The following is a 19,235-nucleotide window of genomic DNA, read 5'->3' on the forward strand; positions in this document are numbered from 1 at the left end:
GTCGGGGCGGGGCTGCCATGGTCGGGGCGGTGCTGCCATCATCGGGGCGGGGCTGCCATGGTCGGGGCGGTGCTGCCATCATCGGGGCGGTGCTGCCGTTGCCGGGGCGGTGCTGCCGTGGCCGGGGCGGTGCTGCCGTGGCCGGGGCGGTGCTGCCATGGTCCGGGGCGGTGCTGCCATGGTCGGGGCGGTGCTGCCATCATCGGGGCGGTGCTGCCGTGGCCGGGGCGGTGCTGCCGAGGCGCGGGGGCTGCCGGGGCACGGCGTTGTCGGCGGTGTCGGCGGCGGCTGGAGGTGACCACAGGGATGGGCGAAAAGCGGGGGCTGGGCCGGCGGCGCGGTGCCCTGGCGGACTAGGCTGGGCTGCACTCGGGTGCCGGGTGGGGGGAGCGCTGCCCCAGGGCGTCCCCATGGAGAGCGCCCGGCCCCGGCGCGGCGCTCCGGGCGGGAAAGCCCCGCTGCCGCCTCTGCCCCGGCGGGAGATGCCCCTTCCCGGGCCCAGCCGCCCCGAGCGCCGCGGGAGGGCCGATCCCGAGCTGCCGGCTCCGTGAACACCCCGGAGCCATACGCACGGAAGGGTTTGCGGGGGTCGGTGACCGCCGTGGAGCCGCCTCCCCGCACCCCTCAGTGCCCGGCCCCGCGGTCTGTGCCCGCCCCACGGCCTGGGCACACTCCAGTCTTGCTCTCCGCAGCGGGAATTGGGGCCAGGTGACGCTGGATATGCCCGTGGGACAGGCATCGGCAAAGCTTGCACGGCGTTAGTGTTGCTGTACAACAGCAAAGGGAAAAAATATCGGTGTGTCTCTTGTGTTGGGGACATTCTGAAGGCACAGAAGTGTGCGCGTTCTGAAGTGCTTTGTGTTTGTGAAGTGCAATAAAGGGTTATTTGGGGGCGCTGTGTTTGATTTAATAATACATAGTATGGCACTTAGCTTGGAGTTGATTACTTTCTCAGCTTGAAGCAAATAAGGTTTTGCCTTCGTATGTTTTGTATCTTGAGCAGTAACTGAAGAACCTCAGCTGCGTTTTTAAATATACTCATCAAATCTTGTCCTTGTATAGGCGTTCCAGTAATTTATTGTGATTTCAGCCTACTGGATTGTTCACAAAACTCTGTTTTACAGGATTTACAGTGTTTACACCTGTGACTGTGGAACTTTAGTTGTTGTTCAGCAGAAATGTCGAGGATTGAAAAAATGAGTATCCTCGGAGTGAGGAGTTTTGGGATAGAAGATAAAGACAAACAAGTTATCACTTTCTTTAATCCATTAACTATTTTGGTGGGACCAAATGGTGCAGGAAAAACGGTAAGGCTCACTCTGTGTTTGGATTTGAGGTGTAAATAGGTCTGGAAAGCCTTTACATGTGAATAATAATTTCTACAGAAAGGTATTAATGATACTGCAAAAGTCATGCTGTTTGCTGTAAATATTGCATTGTTTAGTGTTATTAGAAATCTGCTTACATGCCTGGAATTTGCAGAGCATTGGTTGATATTTTTTCCTAGGAGATTGATCCTGATTAAAGCTGCTTTTGCAAAGTATCTTATTTTCATGGTACTCAAAAATCAAAATGCAATTTCTCCCTCTTTACATATATGACTCATTTGTAAATGTTTGGGCTGTTATTGTGGATTTGCCTGTAGTCCTTCTTGGTTACTTAAATTTGTCTTTACAACTATATTCTTATTTCCTTTTTCTTAGACTATCATTGAATGTCTTAAATATATATCCACTGGTGATTTTCCTCCTGGCACCAAAGGAAAAACATTTGTTCATGATCCAAAGGTAACTCAATAGTGACTAGATGTCATGTGTGTTTAGTCTTAAGTGAATTACTGCACTGTTCTCTGGATGTGAATAAACAGGGATGCTCAAGTCATAACCAGCCTTTAGCTGAAGTGAGGAAAAGCAGAGAGCTGGGGGTGATTACAGCATACCCCACAGCTAGAGAGACACATGTTCCTTTGGACCTTGAGAAGAATTTCCCTCACTTTGTTTTTTTGGGTGTTTTTTTTCTGCCAAAGGTTGCCAATGAGACTGACGTTAGAGCTCAGATTCGGTTACAGTTTCGAGATGTCAATGGGGAGCTCCTGGCTGTCCAGCGCTCCATGGTCTGCACCCAGAAAGGCAAGACTCCAGATTTTAAAACACTGGAATCTGTCATTACTAGAACAAAGTAAGTTGTCAAGTGTTTCTTCTTACTTTGGCATGAAGATAGGTTTGGATTTGATATATTTTTATGCGTCAAATAAGAAAAAGAAAACATAATGTATTCCTTGACATAGCTACTAGTGCTTTTAGATTATAAAAATGTATAGTTTCATTATTTTGCCTGTTAGGTGGTTGAAAAATCTCACATCTGTTAGCCATGATGTTAAGAAATACTTGCATTGGTTTGAAAACTATTAGTAATAAGGGTGGTGAGGCACTGGCAAAGGCTGCCCAGAGAAGCCGTGGCTGCCCCTTTTCTGTAAGTGTTCTAGGGCAGGGTGGGTATGGCTTGGAGCAGCCTGGCTCTGTGAGTAACATCCCTGCTCCTGGCAGAGGGGATGATGAGATGGACAGCATGCACGTTTCCAGCTCAAATCATCCCATGATTCAGTGACTGCAGGATACAGTTTGAAAGTATCATTGTGTGGAATGTGTGGGCTTTGCTTCTTTTAGTAACATTTTCAGTTTCAGATAGTTTCTGGTGTTTAACTCCCATCTCCATTGTTTAAGTTTATTCTGTTAAGTCAAGAGCTCTCCCACCCCCTCTGGTGGTTCCTCAGAGTTCTGTGTGAAACAGTCTGCCTTCAGAAATTGACAGTGTTAAATACCTTTGTTGAGCATCGTAAATATGTGCTTAGAAATTGTTGCTTGTTAAATTTTTGAATGGGTTTGAGGTTATACTGTTAAAATGCAGTTCACTTTTTGAAGAACTTGCTAGTAACTTCTTTGGGGATTTTCTTTACCTCCATAGGCATGGTGAGAAGGTCAGCCTGAGTTCCAAGTGTGCTGAAATAGACCGGGAGATGATCAGCGCCCTTGGTGTTTCCAAAGCTGTCCTTAACAATGTCATTTTCTGTCACCAAGAAGAATCCAACTGGCCCTTAAGTGAAGGGAAGGCCCTGAAACAAAAATTTGATGAGATCTTTTCAGCAACAAGGTTATTCCCTTTACTGTAATTAAACGAAAACTTAGTAAAACATGTCTTCTCATAAATATTAATAAAAATATCTAAGACACTGTTTTATACATCAGTATTGCTGTATTGCCAAAGCAGCTGAAATATTGTTTTTTTTAAAGGTATATCAAAGCACTTGAAGCTCTGCGTCAGGTACGACTGAAACAAGGCTTGAAAGTAAAAGAGTGTCAGACAGAACTGAAATATCTAAAACAGAATAAAGAGAAAGCACAGGAAATCCAGGATCATCTGGTCAACAGAGAAGCTCAACTGGCTGCTTCTAAAGAGAATGTAATGTCAATTGAGAACCAGCTTGAGCCTCTAAAGGTAATTGCCATGAGGATTATGTTATACATTAATGCAAAGCAATAAAGGAAGTGAAAGCTGGAAGAATGTCTTGGTTAAAATCTTGCACTTTTGTGTGCAGTCCCTATGTATGTATGCATCAGAATCAAGCCTCAACTCTCCTGGCAGATGCTGCTCTAGTCTGTAAACAGTCATTGAAGGGTTAAGAACAGAATTTTTATAGCAGCATTGGATTTTTGTCAATTTAAAATCTCTCAAATTTGGCTGGTATCTAGAACCATTTTAAGCTATAACTAAAACCAAACTAAAACTTAATGTTCCCTATTTTTAAAACATATTTGATAAAACTGGATGTTTTCCTCTTAAAAATAAGTAATTATGGGGTTCATGAACTGATGAGATTTTACTTATTCTTTTGCAGGACTCTCTGGCATTAGTTGAACAGAATCTCACAAAAGTAGTGAGATTGGACAATGATGTGAAAGCCCTTGAGAGCAGGAAGCGACAGATGGAAAAAGATAATCAAGATTTGCAACAGAAAATGGAAAAGGTTGCCTTTATGACAAAAAGTTTAGATTATTTTACTTTATCAGTCTAATAAAAACAGTTTTCCAGTTCTGCTTGTTGCAGATTTTCCCCCTGTATTTCTTATTATGGAAATTCTGCATGTTAGGTGTTCGACTCTTACTCCTTTAATTCTGTTGTGGTAAAAACTGTACATTTTTAAAACATCAGTAATTGATTTATAAATTTGTATGTGGTGTACAGGTTTTTCAAGGAACAGATGAACAACTAAGGGATAGATACCAGAACCACCAGAGAATAGTGAAGGAGAAGGAGAAGAAGTTGTTGGACTATAAGCGTGATTTAGACAGAGCCACTAAAGAGTGCCAGAGATTTAACAGTGAGAAATCAGAGCTGCTTATTGAACGAGGTATTTTAGACTTCATTTATAGTCTTGTATGTTTTCTAATGTAACTCAGATCTGAAATGGAACTACTTATAATTGAACCGGACAAAACTCCTAAAAATGTGTATTAGTTCAGGTTAAACTGCACAGTGGGGTGTGAGAATTTTGCTGGTGGACAAGTTTTGATGTTTTTTCTCCAGGAGTTTCTAATGTGCATTTTTTCTCAGCTATAATTATAACATGCAGTACATTTTGTCATATAACAGAGAAAAAACATGAAAGCTGAATGCCCAGCATTCTCCATGTCTCACATGGGGGCTGGGGACAAGTTAGAGGGCTTTAAGGTAATATTCTTTCAATTTTGTATCCTTTCTTTGATGGATTATGGGAATTCAGCAAAGCTGTAGTAATTGAGTCACAGAATATTTACATCAAATATGTTCAGGCTTTGCTTTTTAATGAGAATAGTATTTTTAGTGATTTTAGGGGCTTGCTTTTGAATTATTGATTGATTTAATTAATAAAAATGTAGCTACCTGAAACAGCAATCTATTGTTTTAATTCTTGTTTTACTACTTGTAGGTTTCAAAGGCTTTCAGCTGTCTTTGAATCTTAAGAGTGCCTTCTGCCTCAGTTGTTGAACATTATGTCACTTTTTCTTTTTGTGGAGGTCGTCTTCAGCTGCAGGCAGATCGTCACCAAGAGCACATTGTGACCAGGGATTCCTTAATCCAGTGTTTGGCAGCTCAGCTGGAGCTGGATGGGTTTGAGCGAGCACCTCTAACTGAGAGGCACGTGGCCAATTTCTGCAGGCTGGTGAAGGACAGACAGGAGAGAGACACAGAAGCAGCAAACCGTATGATGGTAAGGGTCCTGTGTTTAAGTAGTGTAATTTGTATAAGCCATTGGTATTTATTGGTCCATCTGGGTCTTAATGGTGCTGGGAGAATGAAGCTGGGTTTTCTAGAATTACTGCTTATGTGCCATCTTCATTTTCCCATGGGAATTAGGAGTGGTCATCAGGGTTATTGAACAGGCAGCTCATCAGAGAGGTTTTTCTGGCAGGTGGATCACTTATAAGCTCAAAACCTGAGGAAGAATTACAGGGGGTAGCTGGTTTAAAAATAAATATCTTTTTGTTGAAGTCATGTTCAAAATAGAGTTGCTGTCACAGAATGCTACTTGTGTGATGCATCTGCATTTTCCTATTAAAAATATTTTAGCAGATAATTTTGGTCAAGTTGTTTTCTCAGTATTTCAGTGTTTTACTGTGGTGAATATTGACACACTAGTGTCAAAAGTATTTTAAAATATTTTCCCATGAGAAAATAATGGATATATTATTACTGATCTTCTTTCAGAGAGAATTTGCACAGAAAGAAGCAATGAAACAAAAACAGATAGATGAAATAAGAGACAAGAAAACTGGATTAGAAAGTACCATTGACCTGAAATCAGACATTCAGAAAAAGAAACAAGCAGAGATGAAGAATGTAAAATCTGAATTGCAGCAGTTGGAGGGGTTTTCAGACAGGATTAGTGAGTTGAATGAGGAGATTGGCAAGACGGTAAGTTAGTGTGTAATTGAAGAAATTATAGAAGCTTGAAGTAAAAACTTGTGCCTTTGTCATTAAAAAAATATACTAAAACCCATCACCCCCTACTTGATGTTTACTCTTTCAGATGTGTTTCTGCCTTTTGCATACCCTGTATGCTTTGTTCAGATAGTGCACCCTTTGGGGCAGGGTCTGTCCACTACCTTGTTTTTGTCCATGCACAGGATGTGCTATTTCTGCTTGGTGAGTTGTAAACAGGGTAATAGCACAGCTGGACATTGGTTACTCCCAAATTATTGGGCCAGAAACTTTGAATTGAAAGTTCCATAATGCCTACATCTTTGGAGATAACTTGCCTGTGAGATGGACTAGTTGGTTATAAGTGTTCTATCTGATGAAGTAAAGTTACAAGCATTTTATGTTCCAGCTGAACAGATGATTATGTCTTTGTAACCAAATATTTTATGTTTGTTAGAAGAGTGTGAATTCTAACCTCCTCACTAGGGTAATTCCAGATTTAATATACAGTAGATACTAATATGCAGAAAATCCAACTAAGTATGAGTGAGTTTGTGGTAAAAGCATGAGCAAGCTGGGGCAGTACTACATTCCAGGACTGCATCCAGTATCTGCTTGGGGCTTTCCTTGCCCCACACCAATGTCACAGCCTTTGTCCTTTTCAATGTACTATTTACAAATCTTGTGTCATGCCTGTAACAGCTACTGATGCTACTGCCAGGCAGCTGAAGAGGTTTCTTCTGTTTCCCTCAGTTAGAACTTCCATGTTTTTTTGTAATTATATGTGTCTTTTGGGCTTTTAATTTTTGTATAGGAACATGAGCTGGAGAAGGCTGAGAGGAGCAGCAATGTAGAAACACTGGAACAGGAAGTGCAGACTCTGCAGAATGAGAAAATAAACCTGGACAAAGCCCTTAGGAGATTGGATCAAGAGATGGAGCAGTTGAATCTGCACACTGCAACAATTACCCAAATGGAGATGCTGAAAAAAGACAAAGTAATTTTTTTATCAATGTCTTATAAGAGAGGGATATGAAATTGATACAGTCCCTCCAGCATTTGCACATTTCTCAGGTGTTTATCAACAATCACATGTAGAGGTTCTGACTTCATAGAAGCTATTACTATATTAGCTATTAATAAATGCTATTAATAAATAGCTATTAGCCATTAAGAAATGCATTGACAGTTATAAACCTGAAGTTAGGAAGATTTAATTTAAAATGCTTCATTTCCCCAGGCAGAGAAAGAAGATCAGATTAGAAAAGTAAAGTCAAGACATTCTGAGGAGCTGATATCACTGCTGGGATACTTTCCCAATAAAAAACAGCTTGAAGACTGGCTTCATGGTAAAAATAAGAAGATTAATCAGACAAGGGATACTCTTGCTAATCTTAAGTAGGTATTAATTTAATTGATTATTTCTCCACAAATTTTTATGTAATTATGAATTTAAGTGTTGGAAAGTTTAATATATTCAAAATACTTTTAAATTCATTAGTGTTTATTTAGGTATCTGCAAAATCAGAGAAAACATCCCACAGAGTTGATACACTTTGTGCTAGTTAATAAAATCACAACATTTGTAAAGTGTCAAAGGCAGCACTAAAAGCAGATGACAGGGTAGTGATCTGGAACATCCTTAGTTATTTGTACTAGTTCTAGTTGAATGAATGTACCTGTAGCTGGAAATGGCTGGTCATCCCATTTTCTTATAGGTCACAGAGTAGTTAGTGACCATATCACAAATTCATGTGTGATTACCTGCTCCTGCTTTCCTTTGATTATATAAAACAGTTAGAGTAGGAAGTTTCTCATCAGTAATCATCTAGAACACAGAAGGGATTTAAAATGAAACACTTATGCTGTACTTGGATGAATCAAAAGTCCATGCTATAGATTACCTGAAAAATCAATGAAGAAAAACTGTGAATAGTTCTGTAATTCCAATTTCAGATTACCTTTCCGTGGTTTGTGGTTTTGCTTAAACAGTCTAAATCTTTGAGTAATAAAAGAGTTTCTGCATTCATATTTCAGCAAGCAACTGGCATCAGTAGAATATAATAAAACTCATGCCAGTAATGAGCTAAAAAAGAAAGAAGCCCAGTTGTCCGATCATGAAGCAAAACTCTTTGATGTTTGTGGAAGTCAAGATTTTGACAGTGACCTGAGCAAACTTCAAGATGAAATTGAAAAAAGTTCCAAACAGCGAGGTAAATGAATGTATAGCTTTACCTTTTTCCCTGAAATACTAATTTAGCTGATTATGCATTCTTCATTCAACATAAGTCTTCTGTTTGTTTTTCACCCAGCTGTGCTTGCTGGAGCCACTGCAGTTTATTCACAGTTCATTACACAGCTGACAGAGGAGAGCCAGTCTTGTTGCCCAGTTTGCCAAAGAAGTTTTGGGACAGAGGCTGAGCTGCAAGATGTCATTAGTGATCTGCAGTCTAAACTGCGCCTTGCCCCAGACAAGCTGAAGTCAACAGAGTCTGAGCTTAAAAGGAAAGAGAAAAAACGTGATGAAATGATGAGTCTTAAACCACTGAGGTAAAGTACTAAGGAAACCATATTACAGGCTGTGTTCTTTCACATGCTTGGGTTTGGATTATGAAAAACTATGCAGACATCAAGGAGGCTTGATTCTAGGGGTGGTTAATTAATTCAGAATGTCAATGTTGGGATCAGTATTTTGAGAGAATTTGAGAATATGTAGGGTAGAGCTTTTGTTCACAAGAGGGCACTCTTGTTTAGTGCTTTCCTTCTGAGCACATGCTGTAATCAAGTTAAAAACCAAAAGATTTTGTTTACTTGTTTGTATAATCTCACCTAAAATGAGGGACATATTGCCTTATCTGGGTAAGTAACATAAGCTTAGTTGAGTGTGGGCATGGTTAAGGAGATGCTATTTTAGTTAAATTTAGTCCTCCATTACTAAATCATATCACTGATTATGTGTTCTTGAGTGCCTTCAGTTTATGCTGCTGTTTCTGACCAAGGAAATTTTAGGGGTTTATATTTTATTTAAGGCAAACTGTAATTGAACTCCAAGATAAGGAAATTCCAGACCTGAGGAACAAGATCCAGAATGCAAACAGAGATTTAACAGGCCTGAAGGGTGAGATAGAAGAACAGAAATCACTCCTCCAGACAGCTTTGTCTGAGGAAGAAGGTGCCAAAGCACATTTGCAGGATATAACTCTGATGGAACGGTATCAGGTATGCTTTGGTAACTTTTTTTTTGATATTCACTTGCATTTTAATATGTGGTTATTCTGTAATATGACAGAACTTTGAGATCCTTATTTTACAGTACTTCCAAAGGCAGTATAACATAGGTGAACTTGTATTAATGAAATTTCAATTTATGAAAGCTTTTTTTTGAGCACTGCAGAGTCCCTTGAGTTGTGATTCAATTCTGTGCTATATGAACTGAAAAAAGAGGTGTAATCCAGAACTGAGCACAACCACCAGTACACCAAAGTGTTTTCAGTCCTCATAGTCATTATAGGTCACTGTATTCTCAGCATCTCACGTGTGTTTCCTGGTTCTGTGCCATGTGAATATATTGCAGAGGGAAAGAGAAATCCTGCACTTTTGATTATTCTGGCATAGGAGACAGTTTTGAACAGTCTTCATATCTTTATTGCCAACACAAAATCTTTGCTTGACTGAGCACCTTCAGAGGAGCAATGAGTGAAGCTGGGGCCAGGCTGAGACTGAGAGCATTTCACAAGGTGGAGATGTCAGCAGCTCCTGAAGCTCCAACAATTCCAGTGTTGCAGGGCCAGATTGCACATGGAACTGTCCTGGCTGGGCTGGGCATGTTAAAGGCCTGTGCATCCTTATTGACTGATTCCTTTCACAGTTGGGAATTCCACTTCCTAGCAGCTGACATGACCCTACTGCTAATGTTGTGATACTGCTCTGCAAGAGAAGCTAAATTTGAAGCTCTTGAGTGCCTCAAGCCCTGAGCTTATTCTTATGTTCCAGGGATGAAAAAATACATTGTTAATCACTAATACAGTAGTAATGGTACTTTTCCTTATACTTTCAGACTGATATTAGGGATCTTGAACGAAAAATTGCTCAGCAGGAGGCTAAGCTGCTAGGTGTTGATTTAACTAGAACTGTGTTTCAAGTAAGCCAAGAAAAACAAGAGAAAAAACACTTGTGGGATACAGGTAGGTCTTACAAACCTGTTATTTCATTTTTATACTAAAAGTCATGTCCCAAAATTCTTACCATTAAAGTTTTAGTTTATTTATGCTCTCAAATAGCAATGTTCTCCTGGTTGGTTGTTACTGGTTTTTGGAGTCATACCAGCTTAATTTAGAGATGAATTTTCATAAGGATTCCAATAATGGTTTTCATCTGCAGTTACTGGTAAAATTGAGTTAAAGCAGAAACTCAAGCAGGACCAGCAGAGCCAGATTCAGCAGCTGAAGAGTGCAGTAAATGAGCTGAAAGCAGAGAAGCTGCAGATTGTCAGCAGCATGCAGCGGCGGCAGCAGCTGGAGGAGCAGACTGTGGAGTTAACCACTGAAGTTCACTCCTTATGCAGAGAGATCAAGGTGAGAAATACTCTTAATTGTCTTAACCCTTAGCTTTACTGGCCTTGAAATAAAAGATAATAATCTGGGATAGATTTTTAAATGTGTTGCTATTGTGTATCTTTGGGAATTTTCAGAACTTTTAGAATACGCATTTTCACGTTTTCTTGTTTTAATGCACACATTACTTTTTTTACTGCTTGAAAAATTACTGACCTTTATCAGAATGTGAAAATAAAAACTGATTTTTCCAACTATGTTTCAGGAAGCAAAAGAACAAGTACTTCCTTTGGATGCAAAGTTAGATGAATTGCAGCAGGAGAAGGAGGAACTAGTGAATAAAAGGACTGCAAGTAATAAAGAAACACAAGAGAAGGTTTGTTTCCTCTCAGCATTGTTGTGAGATGGGATTGGATGTTGTTTTTCAAGCATGGATGGAAGCTGTGGTACTGAGTTTGCTTTTAGGAAACATTAATGACTCCAGGAGATGCTTTAGATTGATAGAGCTTTTGGGGAAGGAAAGGAACATGTTAGTCATGATATCAAACTCAATTGTAATTAAAATTTGGTAATCTTCAGAAAAGACTTCTTGGGACATTTGGCAATATTTAGTGGCTGATGGCATTCAAAAGCCCTTCCTGATAGACCCAAGAGGAACAGCAAGGATGACCATCACCTGTCCTTGCCAAGAGACAAGTGCCAGATTCTTCCTGGTTAAGTGGCCCTCATTCATTTTGGGAAATATTTTCATGCTCACAAGAAGTATTGGGATTTTAGAAGCTGAAGACTTCATTAGAAAACTAAAGGGAGTTACAATAAGGAATTGTACTTTGGTGGTGTTATCCAGTATCTTTGATACAGAGCATATCTGTTCTTGGACATAGAACCATATTTCATTTGCAATCTTTTCTCTGCAGATGAATGGCATTAATGAGAAAGTTAAAGATATAAACAAGTACATGAAAGAAATTGAAAACTATATTCAACAAGGAAAAGAAGACTATAAAAAGGTAATCTAAAAAAATAAATAAAAAGTTAGCATCAAAAGTACTTCTGCTTTTAAATCATATACCATTTTCTTAATATTTTTTTAGCAAAAGGAGGCTGAACTTGAGGAAGTAAATTCTCATTTGGCTGCCTGTGAGAAACAGAAGGAAAAGATAAGTAAAGAGATGGAAATGACCCGACAAGATATTGACACTCAAAAGGTGGATATATTGTTTAAAGTATACTTGGCACAGTTGAAATAATTCCTAGTTTTGGTTTGTCTGCAGTGGTGTGAAATTAGCTTCCTCTTGGTTTATTTGATCAGTTGTTAGTCAGGATAGCTGCTATACATGTGTTAGGCTGAAAATAGCCTTGAGATTTGTATGTGCAAATTTGAAAACCATTTATCTCTAACTATCAGCTTGTGTTATTTCTAAGAGTTAAGCCTGGTGGGATAGTAGTCAGCACTCTTAGGAGTATCTTTATGTGGAGGATACCTACATTTTAAAGTAAAGTACAAACTGCAGATACCAAAAGTTGATTGCTACTATAGAGGTATCATGTACTTTAAATTCTTGTGTATATGTTTCAAATACTGTTTACCTTCCTTATAGAAAACATGTCTTTCCCCATTCTACCCCTTCAGTCACTCTCCACTGTTGTAGAACTGGGATAGGGGATTGGTTAAATCTCATCCTTGGTTAAAACTACTTGTCCTGGTTGAAATTTGGATTAATATTCTCCAAAGGAATCACTCTTGTGTTCACTTGTGATAGTAAGCACTGCTAATTATTATTTCCAGTATGAAAGATGGAATAGTACTGCTGATTTCCATTATACTCTATTTCTAGGACAAGATGAGTTCTCTCTGATAATTTTTGTTCTTGTCAATTATTTTATGGTTGTAGCATGTTTCAGAGTTGTGTAGAACTGATACATTGTGATTGATGACCAACACAGTGAAATGTTACACAATTTCTTGCTTTCTCTGCTACTAGATACAGGAAAGGTGGCTGGAGGATAATCTCACTTTGAGGAAGCGGAATGAGGAGCTGAAAGAAGTTGAGGACAACATAAAACAGCTTATGAAGGAGATGGGAGAAATGAAAGTCCCCCAGATGAGAAAGTAAGCACCTTCAAAACACAATAGTGTGCTTTGCACAAGAATTCATTGAACATCTGAAGGTTGTAGTCACTGTGTTTTTCTGTGTCCTGATCCTCTGTTTGCCCCATTCATGCAGAGCCCTTCCTCCTTCACACCTGTGTTCATTTCATATCCCTGTGACAACCATGTAAATGACTCAGTGAAATGATACAGTGCTTCTGGCTAAAAGTAGAGATACCTGCTCATACCTGTTCCAGTCCAATCCTTCTCATGATCTTTACTGAGAAATCCACATTTAAATAATTCATGCTTCTGGATGAGAGAATTTAGTTTTTATTTTTAGTCCGCTCGCTTAGCTCCTAGCAGCAAATTTTATATTTATTTCAGTAGTTTAGTACTAATTGCCTAGATAATAAACATTTTTGAAAAGTAACTACCCCTTTGCTGGTTCTTGCATGTGAAATATTTATTTAACATGCTAGACCTTACCCAGAAATTAATCTTATTTTGTTAAGTCTCCATCTCTAATTTTTTTCTTTTTGTTTCTACATAGAGCACTTTAGCATTTCAACTTGACAACTTGCTTTTCCACTCAGAATAGTGATTAGAATATATTCTTAATAAATTTAAAACTATTTTTATTTCAATACTATCTTAATTTCAGTGGCATTAGATTTTAACTGTTACAGACTTTATGGATATGATACAATGAGCTGTTGTCTAACATAAACTCAAAATTAGAACCCTAATTAAAAAAATTGAAACTCTAGATACAAAATAATTTCCATTATCAAGTATCAATTATGGTTTCACAGTGAACAAAAGAAATTGGAGGAGAAAATAGAATCTCTGAAAAGGAACCATCACATTGCCCTTGGCCGCCAGCGTGGGTTTGAGGAGGAGATTGTTCGCTTTAGGAAGGAGCTCAGGGAGCCACAGTTCAAAGATGCAGAAGAAAAATACAGGGACATGATGATTGTCATGAGAACAACAGAGCTGGTGAACAAAGACCTGGACCTTTATTACAAGGCTCTTGATAAGTAAGTATTGCCAAACAGGTGATTCTTAAATGTTTTCATCTTTATTAATGCTGATAATGTTGATGCAAAAGCAACTTTAAATTTCAGGCTTCCAGGGTGACTTAGAGTAAATTGATATAATTCCTTGAGATATATAATTTCTCTTTATAAATTCTGACATTTAAATATTAAGAAAACATAAAATGGTAAGCCTTCCTAGAGTAAATTAATGAAACTATACTGGAAACTGCACAGGACTGGTATGATGTAGGAAATTTGTAAATTCATGTCTACAATGTACACATATTAAGTGCATTGATGGTAATGATTAAAATTTAATGCAGTCATAGATAAGTCTGATATTTGAATTCCCAATTCTCTGAAGGACTTATTTGGAATTTTGGTTGTATGTGTCAGGACTTTTATTTGCAGTACAGCAATAGGAGAGAGATAAGGAAAGGTGAGATCAGTGTTTAAATCCTTCATTTTTAACCTGAACCCTTCTACTTCCATTTCTATAGCAATGTATTTTAGCATATTCTGGTCATATCTTAACATGCATAAGATATGTCAGGTAGATTTGTTTCCCATGGCATTTCCTCAGGTAAATATGTTTTAAAGAATATTACAGTGCAGAGGGGTTCTTTTGTCCTTTTCCAGTGTGGGTGGTTTTGTGCTTATATTTAAGAAAATAACATCATAAGAAACATGTCTGGCATTTGATGGAAAGTGTAGCAAATTTGTTCTTGCTTCTGTTTCCTCTGGAAGCTTGTTTGCTGGTCTTGGACTGACTGGGCTAAAGGAGCATCTCAAGATTGGTAACCATATACAAAATAAAACGTGGCTCCCTAAAAACTCTGTTTGCTTGGTTATAGTGTTGGTCTAGCAGTGAGCAACTTGATGGACAGTGGGAGAGGATTTTGGAATCAGTGGGTACATTTCAGGAAATAGAAAATTGGTGCTCTGTGGCAGAAAGATGAATATTAGGAATTAAAGAGAGAAACATTTTGATCACTGTAGTCTTGAATGAAGTGTGGAATTTTGGCCTTCTTTTTGAAAAGTTTTGCTAGTGCTAGAAAAAGGAACATGGAATAGTAATTATGTGGTTGAGGATATAGCATGTTGGTCAAGAAGAGAAGCAAAATAAATGAGAACTTTCCAAGTTGAAAGGACATTTTAGAGAAACCCTCTAAGCTGGTTTGATAATAACATTAAATGAAGTAAACATAATATTAGAATGTAATCTAATCCGGAATTTATTATATAGAGATCTAAATTGTTCAGAGCGTGTATGTCTTCCCTTTCAGCTGTAATGGAAATGCACTCCAAGAATTTCCTTTTTAGAACTTTTTGGTATGGTATCAAATAATCTATTGTTTCTATTTAAGGCTAAACAGGAAAAAAGTCTTGTAATTTCAAGAAAAATAGATAAGCATCACTTAGCGGTAATCGTCTGAATAATCAGCAAGACAAAATGCTAACTCTAATGGCCAGAGCTGCATCTGTGGCTGGGAAAACCAACATTTTGGGTATTCCGTGCTATCAGATCATCTTTATTGGCTCTATTTAGAGATTTATGATAAATATTGATGAGGAATGCATTCTTGGGGTTAAGTAAATAGTTGAAAATGCTTCATTTTTACCTAGAGTTGGTACCTCAGTATTCCCCAGAACAGGTGGAAGAGCAAAGGTAGAAAAAGTATATGTAAAAGTCTATTTCAGAAGGATATTTTATTTCTGCCATATTTTTTGAAAGAAGACATTGCCATAAACTGAGTGAGCATTTTCTTCATTACAGAGTAGCATTTCTGTAAAAAGCCAAGTTATAAATGCAGTGTGCTGTCCTTTTCTGAGTGTTCTGTAAGATTTCATCTGTTAATAAACTGAAGTCATGCTGCTATGTTAACCAGAGAGATTAAATTAAAAATTATTAATGATATCCTGTGTTACTCTTGCTGCTGAGAGGTAGTTCTTGTCATGATGTCTGTTTAGGTAATTACAAATTATATTTTCAATAGGAATTCTCTGCTCTGAGGAGAATTCAGGTTCTCCTTTCCTGCTGATGTTTGCAGTGTTGGCAGACTGTGCCAAAGAGTAACACTCCTGTTCTGAAAAGCTTAACATCACATCTTCTTGGTGTCAGGCTGAAAATAAGCATCACATATAAGTCATAATCTCTTAAAAAGTCAGGTAAAGTCATTCTCCATTGAGTGACTGCAAATATATTAGTTGTCATTACTTTCCTGCTTCTTAAAACTGAGCATAGAATTGTTTACACATTGACATGTTGTTACTCCTTAGGTATGTCTCTGTCCAAAATAAACTAGTGTTCTCTGTATTTTTAGTAAAAGTATTAAGGGAAAGGAAGGGGAGCTGCCACCTGCCTTAAAGCCTCTAGAAGTCCATGGCAGTCCACGGTTGCATCTCTAACAATTGACTTTTTTTGCTGTTGTTTTTTAGAGCAATAATGACATTTCATAGCATAAAAATGGAAGAAATTAACAAAATAATTCGGGACCTGTGGCGAAGCATTTACAGAGGACAAGGTATGTAGTAATTTTTTTTAAGTTTAACCCACATGTGTCCATTTGATGTTGAGCACTGCATATGGAAGAGTGTTTGTTCTCAAGATGGGGAATAGCTGGTTCCATTCTAAAGACTGTATCTGTTCTTCACCACTGTAATCTTTTTATTGCACGTTATATAGTAACTTGCAGGATAAATAGAGTTAATTTTCACTTTTCTGTGTCTTCCAAAGGTTAGGTTTCTTTGACACAGGACAGTGCATGAGCTCATTCCTTCCATTTTGGAAGATGGATCTATCAGTGGGAGTTCTGAATGGAATTTTTGTTGTTACTACCTATTGTATCTCTCATCTCCCATTAATCCTGTGATATTTTTCAAGATTTTTGATAATGTATGAACTTTCTCCTTCCCATTTTCAGATATTGAATATATAGAAATTCGCTCTGATGTAGATGAGAATGTCTCTGCCACTGACAAAAGAAGAAATTACAATTACAGGGTAGTAATGGTGAAGGGAGATACAGCACTGGATATGCGAGGAAGATGCAGTGCTGGGCAGAAGGTAATGGCTCTTCATCTTCAGCACACAATAACAGGGATTCTGGAAACTGACTCACATCAATGCAGAGGAGTCAAGTTACCAAAGAACAGGCTGCTCCAACTCTAATTTATTATTGTGTACAGCTTCCCATCACTCTGTCTGGGTGTTACACAATATATGATTGAACATCTGAACCCTGCTTTGGGCTGCCATAACCCATTGTTTCAGATGGGCACTGGGCTGATGCCCTGCAGAGTGAAGGGTTTAACTTCCCTCTGTCCTCAAGTTCAAGTCCTCCCATTTTGTCTCTTCCTAGTTATCACTGAAGTTACCTCAGCCTCAGGTCTATTGATTTGCTTCATCTTTTTTATTTTTTTTTTCTGAGCCCTTGGTCTTCTTTTTACAACTGCATCTACTTCTAAGTTGATAGGACTTCTCTTCCTCCAAGTTATGCTGCTTTCACCTGCTGCTGACTATAACCTTTCAGTTCATGTCACCAATATCACAGCTAGCCATACTTCTAGGAATTGCATTTCCTCCTGTGCTGTCAGCTCACTGCTCTGTGGTTTATCCATTCAGCTTCAGTATCACACACTGGCCAAGAGGCCTGATGACACACCAGCTGTGACAATACCTGTGAGGTTCATCACAGTTAACCACACCCACACACTGAGGGTTGTTTCCACCTGTCTGATCTATCAAATGTGTCCTCTCCTAGAGTAGTTTAGGATGTTGCATTGGAGTCCTATGTAAATGAGAGTGAAACTTAGTTTCTTAGCTGAAATTCTGAGAATTCTTCTTTGATCATGAAATGTGATGTCAGCAGTCATGATAATTGGAAATTATTTTTGGCAGCGGTTTCCATTGAGTGTTCTGTAGTTTTTAGTAGTTGAGAAGATTTTATAAATATGATTATGCATGTTGATGCAAAACTAACATAGAAGGTGGTAAATCCTATTATCTTCAATTTTAGTAAAAAGTCAGGAATTCAGTGAGTCAAACTTACTAATATGCAGACAAATTTCCACCTGCTGCAGTGGGATGGGCTTGAGCAGAGTGTAGCCAGTGAATGGCAGTGTCATACTGTCTTTACCTCAGATTAGAATCCTTACTTCCAGTGTCTTCCAAATTCTGAGTACTTCTTTGTAGAGTCAATCTTTGAATTCAAACTAGAAGTTTCAATGTAGTTTTTCAGTAATTAGTTAGTTATGTTCATTTTGTGAACTGTCAGCACATTGTTCTGTAAACTTCAGTCCCAGGTTGTAATGGCATTAAAAACAGATTGTTGTGTGTAGATCCTCTTTGAACAGTTTGAAGCTTGAGATTTTTGGGTTTTTTCCTTTCCCTCAGGTGCTTGCTTCTCTTATCATTCGCCTTGCTCTGGCAGAAACATTCTGTCTCAACTGTGGCATTCTGGCCCTGGACGAGCCTACAACCAACCTCGACCGAGAAAACATCGAGTCCCTGGCACATGCCCTGGTAGAGTAAGTGAGGTCTCCTTGTGCTGCTTGATTTTCAATACCCATTTGGCAGTAGTGAATTATATTTAAAGATGGTACATCTTTGTTGTGAGTAGTTTTAGATTCCCTCCCTATCTGGAAAAGATAAAGGTATTTCTTACATAATTTGAGGGGGGTTTTTATGTGGGTAAAAAGAATGGGTAATCAGTATTAGATTACTCAGTGGTTCATGTAATTTGTTATCAAAAATGAAATGTTTTTGTGCTATGTGTTGCAAGTTCTCTAGTGCTACCATGGGATTTAGGTGAATGTGCTCAGTAATATCTTTTTGTAGGATAATAAAGAGCCGCTTACATCAACGCAACTTTCAGCTTCTGGTGATTACTCATGATGAAGATTTTGTTGAACTTCTGGGCCGTTCTGAGTATGTGGAAACATTCTACAGGATAAAGAAGAACATTGACCAGTGCTCTGAGATCATGAAATGCAGTGTCAGCTCCCTAGGCTCCTGTGTTCATTAGAATGCCAGGTAATTACATGTTATGGACAGCCCAGCCTGTTACACTATACACTGCCTGACTTGATAGAGCTCAGTGTAGGTGTCTGAAAATGTAATTCCTTCATATCATATTCTGTTGAAGATTTGTAACAAATTTAGCCAGAGTCTAAAACTGTGAGACTTTTAAACTTACCTTTCTACATATTTCTCTGCTTGGCCTTAGGAATCACCATAATTTGAAAGAATTTAAATGAACGCCACACAGTTAAGCTTTTATGTATTTTATGCTTTGAAAGTGAAAATAAAGTTTATGTTCTTTGCACATGTGCTCTGGGGGATTGTTTCAGATTCTCTAGAATAGCTGCAGTCTGCCAGGGGAATATGGCTTGCTCTCCACCTCTGGCAAGGTCAGCACTGATGGGTGTTGCTTTGGTTGAAGGGATATTCATTGCTACTCACCTAATCTACCCAAAATTGACAAGCTTCAAAGAAAGCTCTTACTACTTTCTCTACAAGGTGACCTAACTCTGGCTGTTCAAAGACAATTTTCCCCAAGTCAGTTTTGCTTCAGAATAAAGCAGATGAAT

The 19,235-nt window shown here is 38.6% G+C and overlaps 1 protein-coding gene across 2 annotated transcripts; it reads left to right on the forward strand.

The window, feature by feature from the left end:
• Positions 1 to 221: 221 nt before the first annotated feature.
• RAD50 (RAD50 double strand break repair protein) lies at positions 222 to 18,974 on the forward strand. 2 transcript variants are annotated; one of them, XM_079320108.1, is made up of 26 exons: positions 222 to 294; positions 1,125 to 1,307; positions 1,704 to 1,787; positions 2,027 to 2,178; positions 2,965 to 3,150; positions 3,291 to 3,495; positions 3,896 to 4,024; positions 4,243 to 4,408; positions 5,055 to 5,248; positions 5,746 to 5,952; positions 6,773 to 6,955; positions 7,199 to 7,356; positions 7,996 to 8,171; positions 8,271 to 8,508; positions 8,988 to 9,177; positions 10,016 to 10,142; positions 10,339 to 10,532; positions 10,777 to 10,887; positions 11,429 to 11,521; positions 11,606 to 11,719; positions 12,497 to 12,624; positions 13,419 to 13,643; positions 16,083 to 16,168; positions 16,568 to 16,710; positions 18,040 to 18,173; positions 18,484 to 18,974. In XM_079320108.1, exons 2-26 carry the CDS (start codon positions 1,179 to 1,181, stop codon positions 18,668 to 18,670), a joined length of 3,939 nt encoding a protein of 1,312 aa, XP_079176234.1. In that variant the 5' UTR covers positions 222 to 294; positions 1,125 to 1,178; the 3' UTR covers positions 18,671 to 18,974. The 2 variants fall into 2 exon arrangements, with proteins under 2 accessions (XP_079176234.1, XP_079176235.1); XM_079320109.1 differs by lacking the exon at positions 16,568 to 16,710 and having other exon boundaries at positions 18,484 to 18,675.
• The last annotated feature ends 261 nt before the right edge of the window (positions 18,975 to 19,235 follow it).

This window comes from Erithacus rubecula, assembly GCF_903797595.1.
Source record: "Erithacus rubecula genome assembly, chromosome: 16".
NCBI classification, from domain to species: domain Eukaryota; kingdom Metazoa; phylum Chordata; class Aves; order Passeriformes; family Muscicapidae; genus Erithacus; species Erithacus rubecula.